Source organism: Macaca nemestrina, chromosome 7 (genome assembly GCF_043159975.1).
Source record: "Macaca nemestrina isolate mMacNem1 chromosome 7, mMacNem.hap1, whole genome shotgun sequence".
In the NCBI taxonomy this organism is placed as follows: Eukaryota; Metazoa; Chordata; class Mammalia; order Primates; family Cercopithecidae; genus Macaca; species Macaca nemestrina.
In genome coordinates, this window is record NC_092131.1 from 126,532,101 (window position 1) to 126,560,098 (window position 27,998).

General features: G+C 45.4%; 1 protein-coding gene across 4 annotated transcripts in view; it reads left to right on the forward strand.

Moving 5' to 3' along the window:
* The window catches only part of LOC105490957 (enhancer of mRNA decapping 3), a 61,458-nt gene extending 33,468 nt beyond the window's left edge, over positions 1 to 27,990 (forward strand). For all 4 annotated transcript variants that reach the window (XM_011756979.3, XM_011756982.3, XM_011756980.3 and 1 more), the window contains 4 exons: positions 4,210 to 4,545; positions 17,965 to 18,118; positions 22,944 to 23,161; positions 25,615 to 27,990. In XM_011756979.3, coding sequence (XP_011755281.1) covers positions 4,210 to 4,545; positions 17,965 to 18,118; positions 22,944 to 23,161; positions 25,615 to 25,949 — 1,043 coding nt within the window. In that variant the 3' untranslated portion in view covers positions 25,950 to 27,990. The remainder of the gene's footprint in view (positions 1 to 4,209; positions 4,546 to 17,964; positions 18,119 to 22,943; positions 23,162 to 25,614) is intronic.
* The last annotated feature ends 8 nt before the right edge of the window (positions 27,991 to 27,998 follow it).

The window sequence follows — 27,998 nt, forward strand, 5'->3', positions numbered from 1 at the left end:
TTCCTGGCCTTTTCAGTCATGCAACAAAGTTGGCATGATTTTTATTGCTTTTTCTTGTAGTTAATGTCAAGTTGCCCTTTTTTTAGAACCTCTTTTTAGACTTTTAACTTTTGATTGGCTAGTGTTTGCTTTTTTAAAATATATATGTAACTGTTTTTATTTCTTAATTCAGCGGAGTTTTGTGTACTTACACTGAACCTGGCACAGTGTTGGGTGACACGTGTGAATGACATCATTCCTGTCCTCTGTTGGCTTATAAACTCCTTGGGAAGTTAGAGCAAGAACACAGATTAACTACAGAACAAAGTTGGTAATATAGCATAAGTGCTAGGTCAGTGGTACCCACAGTGTTGTAAGTGTTCAAATGGGAGTGATTTTTTTAGCAAGAGTAATCAAAGATAGTGTGTTTGGGCTGAGTCTGTAACAGCAAAAATGAGAAATAACTTAAAAGTTAATCAATAGGTATGATCTATGTGCTGTATATCAATATGGTATGATCTATGATTTATGCAGTTATAAAAAGTAAGATACAGTCTTTGAAGAATTTTTTCATGAAACTCAAGGATGCTCCTGAGCAAGAAAGCAGGATATAAAACTTCATAAGATGGATGCAAATTTTTTACTAAAAGAAAGATCAAAATATTATGTGAATATTTAGAATTTTCTACATATTTTGTGCATTATCTGGTATGAACATCTGTTAACAAACATTATTTTTAAAAAGGAATACTCATTTCCTATTACCTTTGAATTATTTATTTGACTGTTGTGCTGTACTGAATCATTTTTCATTTTTGCATTGTGTGTACATTTTTTCTTTTTTCTTTTTTTTTTTGAGACAGAGGCTCGCCCTGTCACCCAGGCTGGAGTGCAGTGGTGAAATCTTGGCTCACTGCAAGCTCCACCTCCTGGGTTCAAGCGATTCTCGTGCCTCAGCCTCCCGAGTAGCTGGGATTACAGGTGTGTGCCACCATGCCCAGTGAATTTTTTTGTGTGTTTAATAGAGATGGGATGAGAAAGCAGAGCTGAATCAGGAAGAAAGAATGGGTATGAAAATATAAGGTCAGGATAACACCAGTAGCAATATACACAGACAAGGGAAGAACAAGAGAATAAGGATTATCAATGTACTGCCTCAGTATTAAATCAAAACATCCTATTAGAAATAGGTCTCTTGCCCAGTGGTCACTCTTCAGTGGGTATGTGTTTCCCCAGGTGTGGACGGAATGATTCACCAGGACGTAGGAAGAAGATACTGAATATTCTATTTTTTATTTTAACTAAAAACAGTAGAAATTAAACTTTATGAATTTTAATGTATTGATGAAAACTAGCACCCTTATGAAGTTCCATGCCAGCCAATTGCTGCCTGTATTTGAGATATCTGAGGAAAATATGACTTTCTATAACAAGAAGTCTATCCATGCTAGTGGGTATACATCATTTTTTAAAAATTGCAGTAAAATATACATAAAATTTACCATTTTAACCATTTTTAAGTGTACAGTTCAGTGGCATTAAGTGCATTCACACTCTACAACCATGCCAATTTTTAACTAAATCATATAAAAATGTATATGTGGCTTAAAAAGATTCTCATAAAGAAACTATATGTTAAGTAACGATAATACTAATGTAATCATAAGTAAACAAGAAAATGGCAGAACACTTTCCCTATTCCTCTTATAGGCCTTCTTTAGCTAGAATGAGGTTGTCAAAAATTAATCAAATCTATGAAGATGGTCTCCCAAATTAAAAAGTATCAAGAAGGTCATTCCAAACATGAATCCACATTAACTATTACGAATTAACTTCACCCTAAGTGTATACTCTGCGTCAAAAGTCTGCAAACTGTAGCCCATGGGCCAAATCCAACCCACTGCCTGTTTTTGTAAATAAAGTTTTATTGGCACACAGTCATGGTCTAGGCAAAGTTAAAAGAACACAGAGGATAATGTCTAGAAAATGTACACACAGCTGGGGGTGGTAACTCACACCTGTAATCCTAGCACTTTGGGAGGCCGAGGCAGACAGATCACCTGAGGTCAGAAGTTCCAGACCAGCCTGACCAACATGGTGAAACCCCTTCTTCCATTTATTTAGACTGTGATAGAGGTTCAGTCTAGCATACCAGTCACCTGATCCACTCTTTCAGGGTAGTCAGATGGAGACCAGAGCTTGATTCTCTGGGGGTGGGTGGTTTGGAGAATTCTGTGGGACCTTCTGCCTTGGCTGCTAGAGTAGTTGTTGACTGATGTGTGGTAGCCAAATAGGGTGTCAGAGACAGGGTGTGGCTGGCTACTGTGTTGTGGATGTGCATTAGTATGGCCTCTAAGGATCAGCTCGGTATGGACCCTCATTATTTGGTGTTTCAGAAACTGCTTACCCAGAAGAGAGAAAATTCTGAGAAAAGAGATCACATTAACCGAAAGGTCTAAAGAAAGGTTTGTAAGTCAGTATAGCAATTTGTATTGGTAGGTGTATACCTGGCTCAGAATGTAGAATTTCTTGAACAAACCAGGGATTCCCCACTGCTGGGATCTAGCCTAAGGCCAAATTAAAAATCAGAAGATTGCTTGCTGGGTAAGCATAGAATTAAGGACTAGCTGAATAGTATTTTCCTGTAAGCTAAAAGAAGACCAGGCCTTCTTTTAGTCTGGGGGTATTTCTCTCTTAAACAACTGCCAGACATTCAGACTCAAACTGAAGCAGGATATTTCCCTTCCTTGACCTATTCATGGAACTCATGACGGGGTACCTCATTTACTCTGCCCACTGCTCTCAACTCCTTGCTGAAGGGAGTGTGCGAGTGAATGAGGCAGGAACTGGAGTGCACAAGCCCTGGAACCGGCTGTTTCAGTGCCAGTGGGATCAAACTCCACTCAGACCCTCTGTGTTCTACCCATTGTGGGAGTGAGTGCATAGATGAGCAGGTGCAGGAGCCAGAACGAACGCTCTTGGGCACCAGCAGGAGCGAACTCAGTGCAGGCCATGTGGCAGCACCTACGTGGGGTGCCTGTAACTCCTGAAGCCCTAGAGGATGTGTTATGGTGCTCTTTTAGCTCTGCCATCCACAGATGGCTGAAGTGTTAACAGCTCAGTGGGCCTGCAGCTGCCCTCTGCCAGTGAGGGCAAAGGGCCAATGTGACAGCCTTTTGTATCTGCACTCATGGCTTCTGAGCTTTTGTCCAGTGTCCAGGAAAAATGAGGTCACATGAACGAATTAAAGGATGGTAAATGTGGGTGATTTTATTTTTATTTATGTGGGAAGGGGAGCTGAAAAGGGGACAGTGGGTGGTGGATAGGTAATTTTCCCCTGAAGTCTGGCTGTCTCCAGCCGGATTCTTCTCCACAGTTACACAGTCAAGCAGTTCCTCTGAAGTCAAGCCACTTCTCTGACATCCAGCCGTAGTCTCCAACGTCCAGCTGTTTCTCATCTCTGCTGACTGAGTCTGGGGTCTTTATAGGCACGGGATAGGGTGGTGCAGGGCCATGGGTGGTTTAAGAAAAGGCAACATTCTGGTGGGAAAACAGGGATATAAGTTCTCACTTTGGGCCACAATCTCACACTTTTCAGCTTCGAAGGTGGGGCTTCGCCAGGGACCTGCCTCTAGAATTTCTCTGCCTCCTGCCTCTATCGTATCAAAACCACCATGCTATGTTCTTACTCTTCCTCTTGTTTGCTAATAGTAAGTTGTCAGAAAAGCTTTTGTCATTACCAGTTTCCTTATGAAGGGGATAACTGGTTAAGATTTCCAGAAGTACTACTTAGTTCATATTCATTAACAAGTTACTTGGGTGTAATATTTATTATTGTTGTTGTTGTTGTTGTGTGTGTGTGTGTGTGTATGTGTGTGTGTGTGTTTTTTGAGACAGGTTCTTGCTCTGTTGCCCAGGCTGGGGTGCAGTGTCGTGATCATAGCTCACTGCAGCCTTGAACTCCTAGGCACAAGCAATCCTCCTGCCTCAGCCTCCTAACGTGGGATTATAGGCGTGAGCACCGTGCCCAGATTGGGTGATGTTTGAAACCTATTATTCCAAATGAGATTTGTTGTTTGTGCTACTTAATATGATTTTGCAGTACTTACCTTTACCATTTTCACATTGGTTCCTGTAACGCTCTCCACAAAGGACTGATGTACTGTATTTTCCACTTTCACTTAGTGCTTTCTGTGGATACACTGACTTTAGTCCCTATTTTTTCTCCAGGGTCATCTAGTAGCAGGCACCCAAATCAGGCAACTCCAAAGAAGAGTGGTTTAAAGAATGGCCAGATGAAGAATAAAGATGACGAGTGCTTCGGGGATGATATTGAGGAGATCCCAGACACAGATTTTGATTTTGAAGGGAACTTGGCTCTTTTTGACAAGGCAGCTGTGTTTGAGGAGATTGATACCTATGAAAGGAGAAGTGGTACCCGTTCCCGGGGCATCCCAAATGAAAGGCCAACTCGGTACCGCCATGATGAGAACATCTTGGAGTCAGAGCCCATTGTCTACCGACGGATCACAGTGCCCCACAATGTGAGCAAGGAGTTCTGTACGGGTGAGTCGCACCAGGTCCCACATCCTGCTGGTTGCTGTTGCCTTTCTCTTGTGCTTAAAACAGAAGGACCTGGCTTCTGAGTCAGAATCTCACACTAGGATTTCATTTAAGTGGCTTGGTGGCTGGCCCAGTATTATTGTCTCTTGGGGACTGCAGCCAATAACAGCATTCTGCCACGGTTAGGGGGTAATTTCTCTAGATGTCTGTGTATATCCTGTATCTGGCAGGATCTGACCTACTACTTACTTAGTATGTTGTGAGTAACAATTACAGGCAAAGGACCTGCTATGTAGATTCAAATATTCAGATCTGTTTTTACTTTGGCTTCCCTGTTACTGCCCATATATTTCACCAGACTTCAACTCTGTTTTACTAAGTATTTGTTGTTGCAAAAAAGAGTTTAAGATGGATGATTGGAATCACTGGCTAAAAATAGAGTTTTAATAAATTACATTTCTTTACTATGCTGTTCTTATCTCCTGTTAGCCCAGGATATTGAAAGTTGGCTAATTTCATGTAACAGTATAGTACCTTATGTAGGCCACTGTAGATGACAATCTAGTTCTGTTACCTCAGTGATTATTGTTTCTTGTTTTAGCGTTAGAACATTTTCTTCAAACCCATGGCACAGAAAACAGATTAAAGCAGCTGTGAGAGAGGTAATTCACCACATCCCTGTCTCATCCCTTCCCACCAAACCACATTACCAACTGGGCTTCTTGGAATATGGTTTGAAAATTGTTGTTATTGAATGATCTAAGAGCTAAAGGGGAAGTCATAATCATTTTAGTAAGTAGAGAAGGAATTGAGTATAATATTTTTATTTTGGTTTAAAGTTTGGAATATAAGGAATATAAATCTTGAATGCTGGTAGCTGCTATAAGGAGAACAGTGGATGCGGCTAATTGCATTTGGAGCAGAGTCAGACATGGCTTTTTTTATAGGTAATAGTAAGACTCGGTTGTATTTGGTTTTGCTGAGTATAGTAGCTTGCTTGTGCTTTCCATGTGAAAAAAAAATAGGCCAACTGTCAGGCTAAGAAAGACTGCTAAAAAAAAACCAAGACTGCTGAATTATGTCAGTCTTTTGCTGGCAGATTCTGGTAGGCATGCCTGTTTACTAAGGTGGTGTCCTTAAGTGGCAGTGACAGTGACAGTGTAACTTGCCAAAGTCCTTTCATTTTTAACACCTGTGTAAAGGCAAACAGCCTAGCTTGGAATCGGGTTTAATTTAAATTGCTATGTTTTAAGCCTTTCAAAGGCAGTTATCATCTGTTAAGTTTGGTACTCCTCCAGATCAGCCAACTATCCTCCTCTGACTGCTTCCTTTTTTTACTGCCATCTTTGTAAAAAAAAAAAAAGCTGCTCCTGCTGCTAGCTCTCTGTATCTGTAGTCCAAGTGCTACTGCTGAGGCTGTTGGATTATGCAGTGTGTGATTTCCCTGAAACTATTTACACTGCAGGAATTTTTTTTTTTTTTTTTTTTTTTTTTGAGATGAAGTCTCACTCTGTTGCCCCAACTGGAGTGCAATGGCGCGATCTCGGCTCACTGCAACCTCCACCTCCCAGGTTCAAGCGATCCTCCTGCCTCAACCTCCCGAGTAGCTGGGACCACCATGCCCAGCTAATTTTTTTGTATTTTTAGTAGCGATGGGGTTCACCATATTGGCCAGGCTGGTCTTGAACTCCTGACCTCATGATCCACCCACCTTGGCCTCCCAAAGTGCTGGGATTATAGGCATGAGCCACCACACCCGGCCCTACACTTCAGGATTTTTTGAACTTGGGAAGATTATGATCTGCCCTGGAGTCAAGTGGCTAAGAGTGAGAATAACAGTGAGAATCAGGGAGGATTCTCAGATCTAACAGAGCCTGAGAAAATATTTACTAACGTGAACAAAAGCAGAGGTAGAAATTTTTTCCTACTGCACACTCTGGCTTCCCAACTTGATCTTCACACCTCTTTTGTTTTTGATGACTGAAGTGAAAAGTTCTGTCATATAAAACTGTTTTCCTATCAATAAACGTACTACAAACCACATGTGCTGGTCCTTAGCCATAAACTTGGGTGTGGCGTCTTGTGGTATGTAGTGACCAGTTGCACTCCACTGGTTCAATGAGGGGGAAAGAAGCCCAGCAACTTTATGCCATCTGGTTTTTCTCTTTGTTCTTAACATTGACAAGGAGTGAAAATGAAGCCCTTTTGCCAAGCAGTGTCTGTGCTGGAAATAGAGCAAGCAGGCAGTTATCTTACTGAGCAGCTTCTTCTACAGGGGTTTTTTCTCTGTGTTCCAGTTCCAAGGCACAATCCTCAAGCAGGTTTTCACTGAGGGGCAGTCAGTCAATGCAGTTTCTCCATTGATCTTTCTCCATTGGATCTGCCATCCAAATGTTTGGGTGAAAAAAGGCAAACTAGATTATATAGGGAAACAGTCTAAGACCATAAAATGTTAGTGTTAGTTGATCACCTAGTATAATTTTCTCATTTTACAGATGAGGACATGAGGCCCAGAGAGGTAAAGCCTTTTTTTTTTTTTTTTTTTTAAAAAGACAGAGTCTTGCTCTGTCATCCAGGCTGGAGTGTAGTGGCATGATCTCAGCTCTCAGCGCACTGCAACCTCCACCTCCCGGGTTCAAGCAATTCTCCTGCCTCAGCCTTGTGAGTAGCCGGGATCACCATGCCTAGCTAATTTTTGTATTTTTAGTAGAGATGAAGTTTCACCATATTGGCCAGGCTGCTCTTGAACTCCTGACCTCGTGATTCACCCGCCTCGGCCTCCCAAAGTGCTGGGATTATAGGCGTGAGCCACCGCGCCCGGCTGGTAAAGGCTTTTCCATTGGCCAGATGCAGTGACTCACTCCTGTAATCGCAGCACTTTGGGAGGCCAAGGTGGGAGGATTGCTTGAACTCAGGAGTTCAAGACCAGCTTGGGCAACAAAGTGAGACCCTGTCTCTACAAAAAAATAGAAAACATTAACTGGGCACAGTGGCACGTGCCTATAGTCCCAGCTACTCAGGAGGCTGAGGTAGGAGCATCGTTTGAGCCCGTGAGGTTGAGGCTGCAATGAGCCAAAGTCATGCCACTGTATTGCAGCCTGGATGACAGAGCCAGACCCTGTGTCAAAAAAAAAAACCCACGAAAACCTTACCCATCACATCTCCTTTTCTCTTCTAAATGTGAATAAAAAATGAGCAAAAATATAAGAAGAGAAGGGCAGTTTAATGGCAAATAGACTACAGATGACCCCCCAACTTACAATGGTTAGACTTATTTTTTGACTCTAGGATGATGTGAAAGCAATACTTATTCAGTAGAAACTATAGTTCAGGCCGGGCGGGGTGGCTCACACCTGTAATCCCAGCACTTTGGGAGGCCGAGGCGGGTGAATCACGAGGTCAGGAGTTCAAGAGTAGCCTGGCCAATATGGTGAAACCCTGTCTCTACTAAAAATACAAAAAATTAGCTGGTAATGGCAGGCGCCTGTAATCCCAGCTACTTGGGAAGCTGAGGCAGGAGAATCGCTTGAACCCAGGAAGTGGAGGTTGCAATGAGTCGAGATCATGCCACTGCACTCCAGCCCTGGCGACAGACTGAGACTCTGTCTAAAAAAAAAAAGAAAGAAAGAAACTGTAGTTCAAATTATGAACTGACATCTTTTCCTGATCTAGCAATACGCAGGTATGATATTCTCCAATGCTGGGCAGCAGCAGGAGCCACAGTAGACAGCCATGCAGCCATGAGAGTAAACAACCAGTATTCTACAGTGTACTGTTTTGCCAGATGATTTTGTCCAACTGTAGGCTAATGTAAGTGGTCTGGGCAGGTTTAAGGTAGGCTAGGCTGAACTATGGTGTTTGTTTGGTAGATTAGGTGTATTAAATGCATTTTCAACTTAGATATTTTCAATTTACGACGGGTTTATTGGGATAACACCCATTTTAAGTTGAGGGACATCTCTGTAGTCTTTTCTTTAGTACTGTACTGTCTCAGGAATAGACCATCAGTTTACAGAAGTAACTTGGAGAGCTCCCACAGTCTGGCTTTGTGGCATTCATATCCTAGAATACCAAGTACTTTTCTACTAATCCCCACTGTAGCAAAAGAACATGTTTATTGCTCATTTGGTGATGGCTTGGGATTTAGGATTCTGATAGCTTGCTGCTGGTGCCCTATATATTGACTTCATGCTAAGTGGTATCAACCAAGTACATAAGCTATTTTTCACTAATTGCTTATACTCCTCTTGGCAGTACTCTTTGCCAGCTGTGTGTGTTGTGATGGGGAACAGTGTTGTTTTAGGTCTGTTGATTGGGAAAACACATTCAGGAAGCAACTAAATTTAGCTCTTTGTTTAACCCCAATTTTTTCTCTCTGGAAAGTCCTTTCAGGTTCTTTGGCAGGGCCTCTGTCTCCAGCAGTCACGGATCATCAGACATTTCTCTAGCTTGGCCCTGCCCTGCTAAATAATGGTGTCCAGTGATCACACTCTGGATTGGCCAAGGTCTTTCTAGATCCAGACTTGTAATTTGAAATTCTTTGAAGACTGATTCTATGTGCATGTGTTAAGTTTAAATATAAAACACTAGATGTGTGTGAGCACTCTATATTCAGTGGTGAGAACTCCCCAAAGAATACTGCTTAGGAAAGTGGTAAGGCTTCAGAGAAAAATCTTTTTTTTTTTTTTGAGACGGAGTCTCGCTCTGTCACCCAGGCTGGAGTGCAGTGGCGCGATCTCGGCTCACTGCAAACTCCACCACCTGAGTTCGAGTGATTCTCCTGCGTTAGCCTCCCATGTAGCTGGGATTACAGGCGCACACCACCACACCTGGCAAATTTCTGTATTTTTAGTAGAGATGAGGTTTCACCATTTTGGCCAGGCTGGTCTCGAATTCCTGATCTCAGGTGATCTGCCCACCTTGGCCTCCCAAAGTGCTGGGATTACAGGCATGAGCCACCATGCCCAGCCTAACACTCATGATATTCTAAAGGAAATATTTTAAGACAGTTTGGGTCAGTCAAAACACTGTGTTTATTATGTTTATTATATGTAACTGACTCTAAGACATGCTTGCCTTTAAGTTACGAAAATATAATAGGAGATGGAAAGATTCCATATATGCCCAGAGTCCAGTGAAAATGTGGACATTAAGTGCCACTAGGTGTTGAGAGGCAGGAGAGGTCCTGTAGGTTGCATCAAGGAAGGCTTCATGATGGAAGCCTTGAAACATGGGCAGGATTTCACCAGGCAGAGAGAAAGAGGAGGATATTCGTGGGTAGGCTAGGCAGGTGCAGGTGAATAGTGTGAGTAAAGGGCTGTGTGGGAGACTGGTCATTAGCTGGCTTGGCCAGGGTAGAGAGTTTGTGCTGGGGATTGGAAGGAACTAAAATACAGCTTTGGACCAGAGCACAGAGGGCCTTGTGTGCCAGTACTATCCTTGTCCTGTAGTCATAGGGAACAACTGAAGGCTTTTGGATAGGAAAATGACATGAACCAAATCTCTTTTAGGAAGACTGGTCTTGTGGTAGGATTCTAGGTGGAACGAGAGGGGAGAGAAGAGACCAGAGCAGGACCAGTCATGCTCATGATATAATTTACATACTAGGGATTTGGACCATTGAATGGAAAGGAACACAGAGATTTGAGAGAAGCGACAGAGGGCAAGTTGATAGGCTATGATGATTGAAAATAGAGTTGAGTGAACAGGAGGATTTGGAGGTATTGAACCCGTGAGGCAGGAAGAATGGCAGCGAATCAAGTTATCATTAGATTGCATGAATTTGTAGTGGGCCAAACCTACATGGTTTTGTGACCCCTCTCCCCCCCGCCCCGCTTTTTTTCCCCCTTTTGCAGTGCTTTGTGCCTGAGCCCAGAGAAAGCAAAGGTGAGAGTTGTTACAATGAGGGATAGGGAGATGTGGGAGTTATTGGTTATTAAGAGCTTTAATAAGAAGTTAAAAGTTGTGTAGCCAAAGAGAGGCTACTAAGCTGGTTTCCTTAATATAAAGTGGGCTAATACTATGGATTAAATGAGATTGTGTGGAAATGTAGCTAGCACAATACCCAATTTGTAATTATTATTCAGTAAATATTTGACTTCAAATGTGAATTTGCAAAGGCCACCTCAGTAAGATTATTTCAAAGCATCAACATTTGTAGAATACCTACTATGTGCCAGACACTGTTTTAGATACTCTGGGTAAGTCATAGTTCATCACCTTAGGGCCTCTGAGTATAACCAAACCAAATATGTAAATATACTAATAACAGAAGTGTAGTCGGCTGCCGTGGCTCACACCTGTAATCCCAACACTTTGGGAGACTGAGGCAGGAGGCTGGCTCACTTGAGCCCAGCCTAAGCAACATAATGAGACCTCGTCTCTACAAAAAATAAAAATAAAAAATTAGCCAGGTTGTGATGGTATGTGCCTGTGGTCCCAGCAACTCAGGAGGTACAGGTTGGGGGATTGCTTAAGGCCAGGGGTTCGAGACCAGCCTGGGCAACATAGCAAGATCCTATCTCCACTTTTTAAAAAAATGACTAGAATTCTTCCTTCCCTCTGTTGTAATAAATTCTCTATTCATGAGCCTTTCCTTTTGGGTAGATTTCTTTAACCTCCACCATTTGTTTTCTACTGTGCAGCCTCTTCTGTCCTCAAGTATATAAAAGCCCAGATGGGAGGCAGTAGGGTGCTCTTGGTGCAGGCATCTCTGCAGCTTTGCCTGAAGGATGATCCATCTCCACACTGTGTGCTGAGATTTAGGGAACAGCAAGTATGTGAGGATGACCTGAACTAGAGTTCCTATTTATTGTCTTAAAAAGGATCCAGTTAAGCTTGAGTGAGGTGCTGTGGTCTGAGCTCGAGCACCTCTTACCAATACTCATTTCTTTTGGAAAAGGCAGTTCTGGTATCTGCTAGGAAGGGAGGCAGCTGGTGAAGTCACAAGTAATTTGTTCCTGATGCTTTGTGACTGTACTCTTCTCACCCTGGATGGCTAAGTCTTTGAGTCTTAGTGGGGATGTATCTAGCTCTCAGGACAAGTTTGGCTTTCAGAAAATTCCAGGCTAGCAGTTGTCTCTTTCACAGCTGGCATTCCATTCCTGCCTCTGAGCCGTAGCTGCCTTCCTCTGCTTCTTGTCACCAAGAGTCCCTCTAGAAGTAGTCTAAGGCTTTCAAGACCAGCAGTGTTTTTATCTCCTCAAAAATAGGTAGTCAAGAAATCTGTTTTGATTTTTTTGCATGTGTGTTCAAAAGGAATTCAGGAAGAAATAAATCTTGGAGTTTAGAAGTGCCACTGAAGAATTTTACCCTGGAGGTAATGAGGTCTCCTTTGGCAGCTGTTGTACTCTTGCAGAGAATTCTTCCCATTGAGAGAATCAAGTGTCTGCCACCATGGAGCTGGTCAGCATCTCATTGCCTTCTCACCCATAGACCCAACCCATGCAGGGTCCTGCCTTGTCTCCCCATAACCCCCTCCCCAACTTCATTCCCCGACTATATGTGTATGGATTAGATCAGGTGCCACAAGGATGTCATTCTGAGGGAGAACCACTGGGAGACATCAGGAAATAAATTCTGGGTGGTGTTCTGGACAGAACACCTGCACTGGATAATCCTGTGCTCCTCTATGAAGTGTCACAACTTTTCACTGAACAGAGCTAATGAGCCTAGTTTCTGAATTTGTGTCTCCGGCAGGCAGACTTACTTAACAGTGACTTGGTTGAGTTGGGGAACCTCAGGCTGTAGCAGATCTTTCAGTGCCAGAAGTGGAAGAATTTATCAGTCCTTTTCTTTACCTTGGAATCCTTCAGAGTTCCTGGACCTGGGTAATTGGGTGGATGGTTGTCATAGACTTGAAGGGCTTGGTTGTGATCATTGGTGATCTCATGAGGTTTTAGAGCAGTACTGTTAAGATAGGTGTTTTGACTGGACTCCTAGCACAGTAATGAACCATTGTGCTTCTTACATGTTTTCCAAGAGTTTAAGCTCAAACCAAGGGCTAGAGTATCTGGAGCCTAGTGCATTACAGCCTGACATCTGAGTTTTTATGAAACTGCCCATTGGTCATTCCAGAAATGCACTGGTCTGTGCTAATGTGACTGCTTTGCTAATATATGCCCTCTTGCCATTCCAGAGCCACAGGTGCCTAAACAGAGTGAGAAAGAAGTTTGATTTCTATGTATATACCGTCGTCTTGAAATTCAGCAATCAGGCTGAGGCAGACAGATGACTTGAGGTCAGGAGTTTGAGACCAGCCTGACCAACATGGTGAAACCCTGTCTCTACTAAAAATATAAAAATGAGCTATCCGTTGTGGCACATGCCTGTAGTCCCAGCTACTTGGGAGGTTGAGGCAGGAGAATCACTTGAACCCAGGAGATGGAGGTTGCAGTAAACCAAGATGGCGCCACTGCACTCCAGCCTAGTGACAGAAAGAGACTGTGTCTTTTAAAAAAAAAAAAAAAAAAAAGTCTGGAAAGGACTAGGGAGGTCATTTTTTCTAATTTAATATGCAGACACTGTGTTCTGTAGCAGCCTTGGCAACAGATTTTTCTTTATCCTCAGTAGTATTTCAAGCTTACAGAAAAATTACTAGACTAGTATAACAAACAACCATATACCCCTCATTTAAATTCACCAGTTAACATTTTGACACATTTGTTTTATATAAAATAAATACATACGAGCACACACATATTTCTGAACCATTTGAGATTTAGTTGTACTCATCATTAGATTTCATCCCTAAATACTTCCACAGCACATAAATTCAGTATGATATATATATACATTGCTCTACACAAGCACACTACAAGATTGCTCTCAGCAAAATTTAAATTATTACAAAAGTATTAGCTAATATACTCCGTATGCAGAACTTTCCAGTTATCCCAGTAATATCCTTTATAGCTGTATTTTTAATCATCCATTGCACACTACATTCAGCTGTCATATTTCTTCTGTTTCCTTTAAACTAGAACAGTTCCTGCAACTTTTGTTGTCCTTTGTGATATTGATATTAGTGAAGAATCTAGGCCAGTTGATTTGCAGAATGTCTCGTAGTTTTGATGTATTGTTTGTTTCCCTTTATCTGATTCATGTTAAACATGTTTTCTAGGATTTTGGTAGGGCTGTGTCTTTCTCAAGGAGTCACATCAGGGAGTACATTGTATCTCCTTGTCCCATCACTGGGGCTGTTTGACCACTTGGTAAGGTGTTGACCACCAGATTTCTTCCTCATAAAGAGAATTTTTCCCTTCATAATTAGTAAGTTTCTTGTTGAGCAGTTCTTTGCCTCTTAAAGTTCAAAGCTTGTTCCAGTATGAAGGAATGAGGTCCAGTGTGGACACGGGGGTGGTCTAGTTGTAAGTGGGGAAGGGAAGAGGTGGGGAAAGAGTCAGATGTGTGTGTGTGTATATATATATATATATATATACTTTAAGTTCTGAGATACATGTGCAGAATGCGCAGGTTTGTTACATAGGTATACACATGTGCCATGGGTGGTTTGCTGCACCCATCAACCTGTCATCTACATTAGGAATTTCTCTTAATGCTATCCCTCCCCCACCCCCCGACAGGCCCCAGTGTGTGATGTTCCCCTCCCTGTGTCCATGTGTTCGCATTGTTCAACTCCCACTTAAGAGTGGAGTCAGATGTATTGAATACAATGAAGGGAAGTAAGCAGCGTGCTGACCTGACAGATGAGGAGCCCGCTGTGTAGGGATAGCACTGGAAGAGAGAATAGAGCCCCAGAAGAGAGAATAAAGTGCTGGGATAGAGAAAGCATGTGAAGGGAACTGTCTCTTGAGGCCAGAAGGAACTTGGAGAATTTAGGAACCAGAAGGTGGCCAAGGTGTCTGGGGTGCAGCTTGGGTACCTGGTAAAGGTTGCCAGATCACAGCAGGTCTTGTGGGTCATAATAAAGAGTATTGTGAATGTGTAGTTAGGTTTCTTATAACAAATCCTTCCTTCAGAGAACACTTGACACTAAATTGCATTACTACCAGTTTGTGGTAGCTTTAGTGTAGATCTCCAGGGACTGTCTATACATTGCTGGTCAGGGGGTATAAATTTACCAGTGGATTTATATCCCTAAAGGAACCAGTGTGACATCAGCACTCAGTTTTGTGACTGCCACAGAATAGAATCAGAAGTCATAGTCCTGGAGAAATCCCATGCCTATAAATGAGCTGTGCTCCTTATTGATAAGACTTGGGACACATGCAGCCTTTCCAATTAAAGGGCCAATCAGTGAGAGGATTGAGTTAGATCTGAGATAACACTTTGTTGTGGGAGCCTTGTTACACAACAGGAAGACTGGGCAGGTCTGAAGGAGATAGGAACCTTGGACATGGTACTGAAGGGTGTCTGTGTAGGGGGGAGTATGGACATGCATATGTGTCCATAAGGGAGGGAAAGGCCTGAAATGCTGTGTGCTGGAATGAGCAGTGCCAAAGTGATGACCTGACAAGGGGCAGACTGCAGCCGGCACATGCATGCTGGACCACTGCGTTCCATGGTCCAAAGAGACAACCTCAGCCTCTTGCAGTAGAAAGCAGGTGTGCAAGGAGGAGTTTTCTTTCCTGGCCTGTACTGAGTGTACTTGTTGTCTTCCTTGATACCCTAAGGTCAATCAGATCCTAAGAAGTTCCCTGCTTGTCACGAACTGGTTATAATTATCTCTTCCTTTCTTGTTTCACCAGCAGCTATAAAATACATATTAATACTCAAAGAAACCTTACCAACTGATTTTACTGCCTTGAATCCTGAACAATAAAGATCTACCTTCCAACTCAAACATAATTAGACTTGGCCCATGTTCAGGCTTTGGCAGTAGCAGTGTTGTTGTTTGCAATTTACACGCTATGTTCTTAGTTCCTTTCCTTTGGAATTTATTTTATTCCCTTGGTCTGTTTCTGATAAGCCAGTCCAACTCGTTGGACTTACGCATATAAACATTTAAAAGGAACATTTTGTGGTGTTTGTACGTTCCTTTCAGAGGAAAGTCAGAGTAGAGTTCTAGACCTTGTAACTGCCAGACTCTGAGCAGAAAGGCTCTTGGCTTTGTCTTTCTCTAGGCTGCAAAAATATGCTGATTCACCAACAGTGCCCCTTCTCCCAACACAGATAAGTAATCTCACAGCTTCCAGCAGCAGCATCTAGCCAGCCGGTGTCTCCTCTCCTGTACCATTAAGTTTTGTACTCTTAAACACTGTGAGGGAACAGCTAGCAGAAAATGCTTCTGCCTGCTCCCAGAGAGCCCTCAGAATGAGGGGGCAGGGGAGGGGCTGCCTGCCTGTACACATAGCACAAGAGCCAGACCCAGAAAGAATGCTTGATTTGTGGAGTAGCAGGCCCAAGACTCACTGCCCTGACCCATTTCAAATCTAACAGAAAGAGTTCTGATAAATAGGTGAAGGAATGCATAGATGAGTGAAAGCTCTGCCTTGCGTGACTCTGCAGGTAAAGAGGGTGTTTGAAGTAGTCAGGTGCGTGACTTGTCTGATAGGTTTGAGTTGTTAGTGGCTTAGGACTTTTGAAAATTGTTCAGCCTAATTAGTTCTGATAATATGTGCGTGTCTGAAGCAGGCCATAAAAATGGCTGTTTTAATCAGCTGTTGACATGCAAGGTCAGACTGCAGCCTCCAGCACTGGCACCTGAGATACCAATGACTGACATTTCAGAAAGAGGTGGGAGGAGAGACTCAGTGCTCCTAATGGCACTGTTTGTTGCCTCTCTCCAGCCCAGGAATAGGACTTGGACAGGTAGAGGGGCTCAGTTAGCCAACAGGGTAGTGTTTATTTGATATGTTAGACATTTTTTATCATCATCATTACATGACATTATTCTGCCTTCCCTGAGAGGATACAGACCTGGGTCCTATAGGTTCAGTCTTTGTGCTTGGTTTCCTGTTGCTAAAACATGAAGCTATAGCCTCATTCTGTGTGGTTTTAAGAATCTATGCAGGTAGGACTGGACCTGATAGAACCTCAAGAGATTTCTCCTGACATGACCAGTGAAGAAAACAGATTTTTCTAGACAGGACTCTGGAACGATGCAATTAGATAAATGTACTGAAAAATTTATTAACTTTTATTCCCTAACTCTTCTACCTTAGAGTTAGACCAGACCAGAAATGGCACTAGTTTTGCATCATTTGTATGTCTGAGTACCTGATAAGAACTCAGCTTTGTTGATAAGTGTACATGGAACAAGTTGAGAAGGCGAAGGCTGAAGTAGTAAAAGATTAATTTCCTTACCTCAGGCAGTTGACAATCCAGTATAATTGAGGACACAGGATCTAAAAAGGTATCTGATCTAGCTGGACAAAGCTAGTGACATGCAGTCCCACAGTGACTTGCTAATTAGAATCTGCATTTGTTGGTCCATTGGCCAGTGAAGCCAAAAGGGGCTCCTTGGGAAACGGTCTGTTGCTCAGCCCAGTGGCTTTGGCATTTGTAAGACAGCATTGGCTTCTTGGAGGGAGCAGTACCTTGGTTGTCAAGGTAAGAGCTGTCCATTGCAGATCACAGTTTTTGGGTTTGCTGTTTCTTTCCTGGTATGTTGACACTGGTGCATATAATAATATTATGGACTTATTCACATACATCAGCTGCTGTAGATATTGGCTTTGAGCCTTGAAAAGCCAAGTATTTTCCATAGTGTACTTTCAGTGACTAATTCTCCCCAACTTTTGTAAAAGTTGCCCTTTTTTAATGGTGAAAGTAGCTTAAAGCCAGCCATAGTTTACTTAACTTGTACTCCTTCCCTGTTTTGTGAGTATTGGGTTACACCCAACTCAGATGGGGAGAAAATGACAAATTATTTGAGAAAACAACTTTGCTAGCTGAGTTTCTTAATCAAAGAGGAAGGGTAAATAGAAGAGAGAAGGAAGAGGAAGAGGGAAGCAGATGGAACAAGTCCTCCTGCCCTACAGTTGAGGAGAACAGCAGGGACCAGAGGGCCATCAGGGTTAGCTAGTGTCTGTGTCTGTTCCACTTCTCAGGAAGGACAAGGCACCTGCTTGTGAGGAAACCCTGCTGCCCAAGATGGCATTTCCCCCACTTTGGGAAAATCATGTTCTCTTCTCTTGTGCCTGATAGGTTGCTATTACCGGCTGTGTGCTGGTCTCGATAGCACTAAATATATCCTGGTAGATTTGGCTTTTGTGGTCTAAAGCTAAACTGCTAAGGGAGCTTAAGTTTGTCCCCACTCTGTGGTGACCTGGAACAAGTTGTTACTTGGTTCACCATTCACTACTCAGAGTGTGCCTTAGTCCTGGAAGATGAAGAGGATGGGCCAGAGGGTGGTCCATGGTAAAATGTTGGCATTTGCAGAATCTTGGATAGAGTATACCCAGTTTGGACCTGGTTTCTGTAGTCACTTTCCCTTTCTCTTCTCCTTTTGAACTGCAGACTCTGGCCTGGTTGTCCCAAGTGTTTCCTATGAGCTACATAAAAAGCTGTTGTCCGTGGCTGAGAAGCATGGGCTGACCCTGGAGCGGAGACTGGAGATGACAGGTGTGTGTGCCAGTCAGATGGCACTGACCCTCCTCGGAGGACCCAACAGGTAAATGCCTGTAAACTGGCAGGTACTCAATGTGGAGTGAGGATGCTCTGCTTGGCCACCATCACAGTGCCTCCCATACACACAGATGAGTTCATTAGGCAGTTTTCTGCCCATCTGATGGGAGTATCTCTCTGAAGTCACTTTCCTGGATGCTGCGAGGTTTCTTTGCCCCTCCTTAGACCCATCTCCTAGATGTCCTCATTCTTCTGCTGGCAAACTGCCTTTTGACCCTCTGTTTCCTGATAGCCGCCATCTGGCCTGAGACTCCTGCTAACTATCAGAAGCCTTCCTTCTAGGAACCTTCGGAGACCTGGCCTTTGGCACTCATCATTTACTTTACGTGGCTGGGATGCAAATCAGTCTCCATATCTGAGAACTTCCAGAACCACACTGACAACTGAGTAGGGGAGCTGGAGTTTGGCACCTTCCCACCTGCCCTTTATGCTCATATATCAAGGGCAGTGCCTTATTTGTGGACAGACTGATACCAGGTGCCAGACCTTCTGCTAGACACTGGGGACACGAAGAATAAAATACTACACCTTTCCTCCAGTAGCCCAGTGAGGTCTCTAGAAAGTCTAGTGCTGTGGTAGAGGGAACAAAATTCTCCAGTAAGCCGTATTATTGCCGCAGGCTGGAGAAACCAGTCACGCTTCTGGAGCACTGGCATCCAAGCAGAGCCCTGATGAACAAGGGGTGGTTAGCAGGGGCAAGCAAGAAAGAGGAAGGCATTCTTTTTTTTTTTTTTTAAGATAGGTTCTCACTCTGTCACCCAGGCTGGAGCACAGTGGCACAATCTCAGCTCACTGCAACTTCCACCTCCCGAGTTTGATCGATTCTCCCACCTCAGCCTTACGAAGTAGCTGAGACTGCAGGCATGTGCCACCATGCACGGCTAATTTTTTTGTGTTTTTGATAGAGACAGGGTTTCGCCATGTTGTCCAGGCTGGTCCCAAACTTTTGGCCTCAGGTAATCTGCGCGCCTCTGCCTCCCAAAGTGCTGGAATTACAGGTGTGAGCCATCGCACCTGGCCAAGAAGAAGGTATTCTAAGTACAGGAAGTAGCATGTGTCAAGGGCAGAGAGAATCAAGAGACCATGGAATTGTTGGCAATCTGTAAGTTACTCTGTCGCTGGAAAGTAGGGCCTCAGTATAGCTGAGTGGTAGGGAGCTGCTGAAGAGATTTCAGTAGAGCTATGACATGGTTAGTCTTGTGTTTTAAAAAGATGATTTTTAGCTACAATGAGGACAGTAGATTCAGTGGAGGCAAGACTGAAGGCAGTGAGATCAGGTAGAAAACTGCAACACTTAGAAAACTGAGCCAGGGCCCAAATGATGGTGGCCCAACTAGGGAAGCAGGGATCAGAAAAGTGTACAGATAGGTTTGGTGATGCATGCCTATATCCCAGCTACTCCAGAGGCTGGGGTGGGAGGATTGCTTGAGCCTAGGAGTTTGAGGCCAGCCTGGGCAACATAGTGAGACCTTGTCTGTCTCTCTTTCTCTCTTTTTTTTTTATATGACCTTGTCTCTTTTAAAAAAAGAAAGAGAAGTGGGCAGATGAGGGTTTGTTGTTAAGGTAAATTCAGCAGGACAAGGTAATTGAATGGATTTTAGAGGTGATGGAAAGTATAGTGTCAGAAATCAGTGAACTTCAAGCTTTCTAGCCTGGACATCTGATTGGATGATGGTACACATTCACTGTGATAGGAAACATGGGAAGAAGAGCAGGTTTGAGAGAGATTGTGGGTTTTGTTTTGGATGTGTTGAGTTTGGAATACCTGTAAGATATCCAAATAGTCTCTTAGCTATAAGGATCTGAAATTTAGGCCAGGCATGGTGGCTCACACCTGTAATCCCTGCACTTCGGGAAGCCAAGGTGGGCAGATCACTTGAGGTCAGGAGTTCAAAACCAGCCTGGCCAACATGGTGAAACGGTGATCTCTACTAAAAATATAAAAATTAGCTAGGCGTGATGGCAGGTGCCTATAGTCCCAGCTACTAATGAGGCTGAGGCAGGAGAATTGCTTGAAGCTGGGAGGAGAAGGTTGCAGTGAGCCGAGATCACACCACTGCACTCCAGCCTGGGCAACAAGAGCAAGACTCCATCTCAGAAAAAAAGAAAAAAAAGTCTGAAGTTCAGAAAAGGGTCTGAGCTGATGCTAGAGATTTGAGAGTTGTCAGCTTGTAGATGGTGTAAGAGTAGATGAGATCATGTGAGAAGGTGTGAAAAGAAAGGGCCTAGGGTGGGATTCTGGGGAACATCGGCATGTAGGGCACAGTTAGGAGGATGAAGAAGAAAGCAAGAGAGGTAAGAAACCAAGAGGGTAGCGTGTAAGAACCAAGGAAATAGTATTTGAAGTCAAAAGGAATGGCTGGCAGTGGTACTGCCGAGAGATCAATCAAAATTAGAGTTGACAAGTGCCTATTGGCTTTGTCAGTAAAGAGGAGGATGTGGGCAACCTTGTGGGAGACTGGTGTCTGGAGTGGGGAGGTGGCTTCCAAGGAGCAGGGCAGATCTGGGTTCAGTGGGGCAAGGAAAGCCTCTTTTCCCTGAGAAGCACTCACAGATCCAAAGCCTCACATGATAGGATGTTGCTTCCCACAGGGCCTCTTCCCTATTTGCGAAATGGAACCTGGTCCTTGGCTTGTGCTTCCAGCCATGGTGTTTGGGAGTCCTTGCCAGAAAACTGATATTGCAGATAAATCCTGTAGCTCCTCACTCCAGCCTCTTTTCATTCTCTGGGCCTGATAATGTGTTTGGATGGAAGGCATCTCCTGATTCTGAAGTGATCTTGATTCAAGCAGGCTTAGTCCAACCCAGATGTAAGATTTCCATCTCCCTCATCCTATTTGAGTTGGGGGTTGGAGTGTTAGTTTTTCCTTGTCCCTTGATTTAGGCCTGCTTCCTAGCTGTTAGATCTTTGGGCTCTCCTGTGCCAGGGAAGAGCCAGGGAAATGCCTATAGGAAGGGGTAGTGTGAGGTACCCTCTGAAAGAGCATCAGGCCCGTGGGTCGGGTGTCTCCTGTACCTCCTCCCAGAGCCACTGTTGGGGGCACTTTGAGACCATTAAGTGGCTTCCCAGAAACAGTAGTTTTGGGGCAGGAGCTGAATGTCCTTACCAAATCACACTCCTCTCTAGCCAGCTTCTTGGGGCTGGCTGTTCTTGTGCCAGTCTTTTCTCTTAGTGTCTGAACTGTCCAAAGGTCTATCTCCTGTCCTTTGTAGCAGTTGCTGATGTTGAGAAATCAAACCTGTAGTTAGTAATCTTGAAGTTTAATGTATATCAAGTGCCATGCAGTGTTCCACAGTGCTTTCACAGCATAATTTAATGTGGTCCTCATAACTTCGCCTCAAAGCTAAATAATAGCCCTGTGTTTTTGGATGAGAACACTGTGGCTCAGAGAACTGAGGGACTTGCCCACATGATACTGCTGGTACACAGTCCAGCCAGGCCTCTAATCCACATAGGTCCATTTCCAGTGCCCATATACTCTTCGCCTTGCCGCTGGGTGTGTGAATGCTGTGCTCTGCTTCTTTTGATTGAGGGTGGGACAGGTTCTCCCTGAGAGGAAGAACCCTTTTAGGGAACAAAGTGAGTCAGATTCCACAACTCTGCAGCATCCTCTGAAGGGAGCAGTTCTCATCATATTTCCTCTAAATGCAGAAATGGAAAGGCGAATGGTTTGGTGTCTAGAAGGTAGAGTAGATTGTTAAATTCTCCAAAATGTGTCTGGGAATGGGGGCAGTTATGAAGCTCCTCTTAGCTTGTTGACAACATCTTGTCATCTTTCTCCCTTTGGGAAACCGGTAAGTAACAATCATTGCTCCGCCACTAGGCAGGGACCTATGGCCCTGCCGTCCATCTCCTCCCTGCCTTGCCGCCCCGTGAGCCAGCTGTGCTGCCTATGAGTTCGGCACAGCTCCGGGGCTAATCCTCTTTATCTCCTTATTTGTGACTTCTCTGAGTCCAAAGGAGTCTGAGCTTTGAATAGCAGAAAACTGGAAGTGACTACTTCATCCAAGGCAGCTGCTAGCATAGGTGGCCAGGTAACCCTTAGCCTGCTGCCTCCTCCATGGTCAGCACTGATTGAGTACCTTCTTTGTGTTAGGCACTGCTAAGTGCTGGGCATCCAGTATCCACACAGCATCTTATGAAATAGGTACTGTTAATGCCTGCAGCATTGCTTTCATTAGCTTCAGTAAGCTACTAAGCTCAGTAAAGAGAACTTGGATTGGCAACTGATTGAGGAGAATTGAGGGCTATGGTACTTGCTGTGAGCTTATTAGGGAGTTGAGGAGAGGTAAAGTCATGAGCCAGAGTCATCCCAGCAGAGGTAAGCCTTAAGCTGGATCTCTAAGAAAAGGCGGGTCAGAGTTTGGAATGTGAAAGGCTTTCTGGGCAGGGGCCGTAGTTTCAGCATAAGCAGGAAAGAGCCTAACAAGTGCAGGAGAGAATGAGACCAGCCCTGCTGGAGCGAAGCAGACACGTTGTTGAAGAAGAGCAGAGAAGGCTGCAGAGGAACTACTGAGTGTTCATGGGTCAGCAAAGCAGTGTTCTGGCAACAGCGTTGTGTGGCGCAGGATCTGGGTGAACCACTTAGTGGGAGGACCCAGCAATGACGTGGGGCTGGGGTTTGGGACAACGGGAATGCCACCCGATAGACCTGGCCTGCAGTGGATTTTGTCCCCCTCTGGAGCCTGGGACTTGGTGAGCAGTGGGTAAGAGATCTGAGACCAATAGGTGCTACAGGCAATTGTCTGGTATAGGGTGCAAGGGATTGGCAAGTCTGTAGCTGATACTGCTTCTTCACCTTCTTTTCCAGATTGAATCCCAAAAATGTTCACCAGAGGCCTACAGTGGCTCTACTGTGTGGACCTCATGTGAAGGGGGCTCAGGGTATCAGCTGTGGAAGGCACCTAGCCAACCATGATGTCCAGGTCATCCTTTTCCTGCCCAATTTTGTCAAGATGTTGGAATCTATCACCAACGAGCTGTCGCTCTTCAGCAAGACCCAAGGCCAACAAGTGTCTAGCCTCAAAGGTGAGCACTTACGCAGGGCTGGGCTGAAGGCCTCCTCCCTCCTTAGCAGTTTGATGGTCTCGTCATGCCACCCAGTGGCGACAGGTGGAAAGGCACCATGTGTGTAAGGATGGTGCTCTGCCTCTAAGGAGTCTTAGAACAGTAATATACTACTTTCCATCCCCTTACTCTTCTCCCTCTCCCACTACTCAGATGAAACGCTGGGGACCCATTGGTCCATTCCACAAATATTTGTTGAACAGGCACTCTTCCTGATGCTAGGGATATGGCAACAGATATTTTAAAATCCATTCTTCCATGGAGCTTATATTCTGGTTAGGAGATACAAACAGTATGTAACATACTCGTGTAGTTGTAGTAAGAGATATGAATAAAAGTAAAGCAGGGAAAGGAGGCATGTTGGAGGACTGGGTAGAGAGTAGGAGACTTGGACATTTCAGGGTCAGGTCATGATGGGCCTTGGGGATGACCACAAGGATTTGGGCTTTTACTCTGGTGAGATGGGCATCATTGAAGGAATAAGTAGGGAAATGATATAATCAAATTTAGGTTCCAGATGATCATTCTGGGTGCTATTTGAGAGTAGACTACATAGAGGAGTACACAGAGGTGTCAGGATGCTGTTGTGATTATGGGAGAGAGAGATTATGGTGGCTAAGACAGAGTGGTAGTGCCAAAGGTGGTGAAGGTAGTTTCTAAATCAGTTTTGGAGATAGACTCCACAGATTGGATGTATGGGGGTGGGAGAAAGAGACTTGGGAATGGCTCCAAGGTTTTTTGCCTCAGTAACTGAGGTGCAATCACTGAGATGGGAAAGCTTGATGGAGAAGATTTGGGGAGGAACAGCAGAAGCTCAGCTTGAGACACCTATTGGATATGCAGGTGGAAATGTTGATAGGGAAGGAGTTATATGCATCTGAAGTGAAAGGATTCAGCTTAGAGTTACAAGCCATAGGGAATATTTAAGCCATGAGGAGCCTGGATATGCTGTCACATAGGAAGAGAGTAGATACAGAAGTTGGAAAACTGAGCTCTTTATTTAGAAGTCAGGGAGTAAAGAGCCTAACCAAGGAGATGGGACTGGAATGGTCAGTGAGGGCGAAAGAAAACCAGGAGAGTATGGTAGCTGAAAGCCAAGTGAAGAAAGGAGCATGTCATCAGCTGTGTCAGCAAGCCACGCTCTAGGTTAAGGTCAAAGGAAGACAGAATCGACCACTGGATTTAGCATCTCTGTGGAGGCTCCTGGTGAGCTTGTCGAGTGTAGTCTCAAGTGGAGTGGTAGGGATAGAGTCTGATTGGAATGGGTTTAAATGAGAATGGCAGGGGGAAGAACTGGAGAGAGCAAATATGGCCCAGAGAAAGGACTTCACCAGAGGTCAGATGGTGAGTCAAGGGCAAAGCCTGGACCAGAACCTTTGTCTCCTAAGTCTCAGGCCAGGCTCCTGTGGGCACACAGAAGATAGGATGCGACTCTCACTCTTGAGAGCCTCATCACCCACAGGGACTGCCCCCAACGGCACATTCTAAGCAGGGAAGTTGTGGGTCTCTAGCTAAGAAATGATACTACTCTAGGCTGAGAGCTGGGAAGGGGGCCTGGTGTGGGTTCCCCTTCTTGTAATTTTTAACATGATGCCCCCTTCTAGGCAGTTCTTCCTCTTGCTGCCCAAAGGTTTTCCTATCCCAGCTGCTCCCAGACACAAGTCTGAACAACGATTAAGTTTGGTCTGATTTCTGCTATTCTCAGTTTAACCTCTTAGGCCAGTACAGGATCTATATACTTGGTGAGACATCCCTTTCTAATACTGTTCCAGAGGCCTGGTTAGAGCAGAGGAGCCTGGGAGAGGTTCTCTCTTAATTCTTAATTAAGGTTGGGCTGAGTGGGGAACCCATTCCTATGAGATAATGAGTACGAGAGAGGACAGGCTTGCTAGAGTAGAATGAGTAGGCCAACCGGAATAGAATAAGCATGCTCTCACCTGCTCACCCTTCTTGGGTCAGTCAGCAGATAGCAATCAATTCCTGTTTTTGCTGGGCCTGAGTGGGGCTTCCCTGTGACAGCCACCTTGACAGTGGACTCTGCCTTCCCAGAGGTCATAAGGTGCCCAGGGCATTAGTTGAATATACAGAGGCGTGCCTGAGAAGGCAAAGGAGGTGAGGGCTTTGTGCCCTGAGAAGCTCTGCACACTGAGCAGGACAGTGGTTCATCCTGAGAACTCCAGGAGGGCAGTGGTCTGCTGGGCTGACATGCAACTTGGTCCCTAGCACTCAGCCCAGCCAGCTTGCAACTCCTAGGGCCTGTGCCCTGGCCCAGCTTTAAGAAGGCCAGCCTTTGGAGAGGCATCAGAGTGGTGTCTGGAAAACAGAGATACCCTTGGGACGACCTGGGCCCTAGTCCCAGCCTGGGCTGCTCTCTGCTTATAGGGATTTTCAGATGGCACTCTTTCCACCTGCAGATCTGCCCACTAGCCCTGTGGACCTGGTCATCAACTGCCTGGATTGCCCTGAGAACGTCTTCCTGCGGGATCAACCCTGGTACAAGGCTGCTGTGGCCTGGGCCAACCAGAACCGGGCACCAGTACTCAGCATAGACCCTCCCGTGCATGAAGTCGAACAGGGCATTGATGCCAAATGGTCACTGGCACTGGGCCTGCCTTTGCCACTGGGGGAACACGCAGGCCGTATCTATTTGTGCGACATTGGCATTCCCCAGCAGGTCTTCCAGGAGGTGGGCATCAACTACCACTCGCCCTTTGGCTGCAAGTTTGTTATCCCACTGCACTCTGCCTAGAGGGTTCCTGCGCAGGCAGGACCCTGCTGTCCCCTGCTGCTCTGATAACGAACGCCTTAAGGATATGAAGCTTCATGGACCTTGTTAAAGTTTTTTCCCTTTTGGGTTTGTTTCTTCTGTGAGAGAACAGAACTTACTTAAAACTGACCTGTCACTTGCTCTTAGCCAGGGAAGTCTTTCCCACTGGGTTCCGGGCTGGGCGGCAGGCTGAGCGTGCAGCAGCTCCAGGCATCTCTACCCTCAGCCCCCTGCACAGCCAGGTGGGCCTTTGTTTACAGCCGTAGGCAGCTCTCTAAGACTGTGTTTCAGGTTTACAGCCACTGGGCCTGGGCACATGCATTGAGGAGTGGGCCAGGTCCTGTTTGGGGGCCTGGACCTGCTCTATTTCAGAGCTTGTGGCTTTGTGTCTCCCTTGCTTTCCCCATGCAGACAGCCCTTCCTCTGTAGAACCAGCTGCGTGGCAGCTGTCCACCAGAGGGCAGACCTGCACTCTCCATTCATTTCCAGGGCTGTGACAGACCAGGCCTTCCCCTAGCCTCACAAGTTGATTTGGGGGGTTTTGACCCTTACTCCTGAGCTGATCCAAGTTTTATGCTGATTTTTCCAAGGATCTCTCCCTCCTTTTCCCTCCATCACTCAGAGGTAGGGAAGGGGGCGGCATTAGGATGGTGTTACTGTATTGGGATTTTATGTTCTGTCGTCTTCAGCACAGGTAGTATAAGGTTATATTACTGTAGAACCACAGTGCCCATCTTGCCAGCAGTGCCCGCCCCCACCCCCAAAACTGAGCAGGCTGAGCCTTTGCCTAGTCTGGGGCCAGACCCCTCAGATGGGGATATCCCTGGGGGAGCCTGGTGCTGAGCCAGAAGAGGCTTCCTGGTGCTTCTGTCCTAGGCCACCACTCCTCCAGCCCTTTGCCCGCACATACATGCCCCACCTACTCTTTCGTCCCCTCTGCCCTTCCCCTGAAATGGTCCTTTGCAGCTGTCATCCCAGAGCAGGGCACATGGGCTCCCCTGCTTGAGCTCCACCCCAGCTCTTAAAACATCTGGGCCTTGAACCCTTTACAGTTGTCCAGTCTAGATGAACAGGCTTGGGGCCAGCACCCTGTCTCAAAGATGGCAAAATGAGGCTAGTTCTGGATGAGCTAGCTGGTGTGGGTTCCAACCATAGGAACACACTGATGCTCAAATCCTAAGGTGCCAAGCCCTAGGCCCTGGAGGCTGGTAGAACAGGATCTATGCCTGGAACCCTGGCAGGGATTCCTGCCAAGAACATGTGTTTAAGCCTGCTTCAGGGCTTCAGGCTGCTTCTGCTGTGTCTGCCCAGACTGGCTGAGCGGGTGGATGGGTGGGCAGAAGGGCTTACTGAGGATTGTGGACACAGGGTAGGCCCTGGTACCATGGGTTTCAGGCTGTTACCACTTTCCTTGTAGGAGCATAGCCAGAAGCAGATGAGCCAGGGTAGAGGGCTGGCCCCTCCTCTCATCTTCCCTTCAGTCTTAAATTGTCTCCAGCAATGGGAAGAGGCCAGGGACTGTAATCCTTGTGCTATGTATTCTCTGAGCCTCTGCTCACTCTCAGGGCCAAGCAGCTCCCAAGCCGGAGCCCTCTCTTGGCCACAATCCGAAGAGCAGTCTAGGTTACAGGCATTTTGGTAGGCAGGTTCTGGCTGCCTGTTAATGCAGTTAGGCCCCCTGATTAGGTACAGTGAGAAACAAGCTACAAGAACCCTGGCCCAGGAGACTGCCCACTCCAGCAAGATCCAGGGATGACAGCCTTGCGGGGCCACTGGGAGTTTGTGCCCAAGCTTCTCCCTCTTCTCTCCCCAGGGGGCACTGGGACTGGTCCTTGCCCTCATCCTTAGCCTGGGCCTTCCCCAGAGGTATTAAGTATGATTCCTCCATCTTCAGTTCTTTTCAGGGGAATCCTGCCCATAGTACCTAGTTCCCAAGGGGCCCCCAGTCACGTGGTGAAACCTAGCACTCGTGCAGCTCTTAGGGAACCAAAAACCAGCACTGAAATAAAGCTGAATGACTGAGTCCTGTGG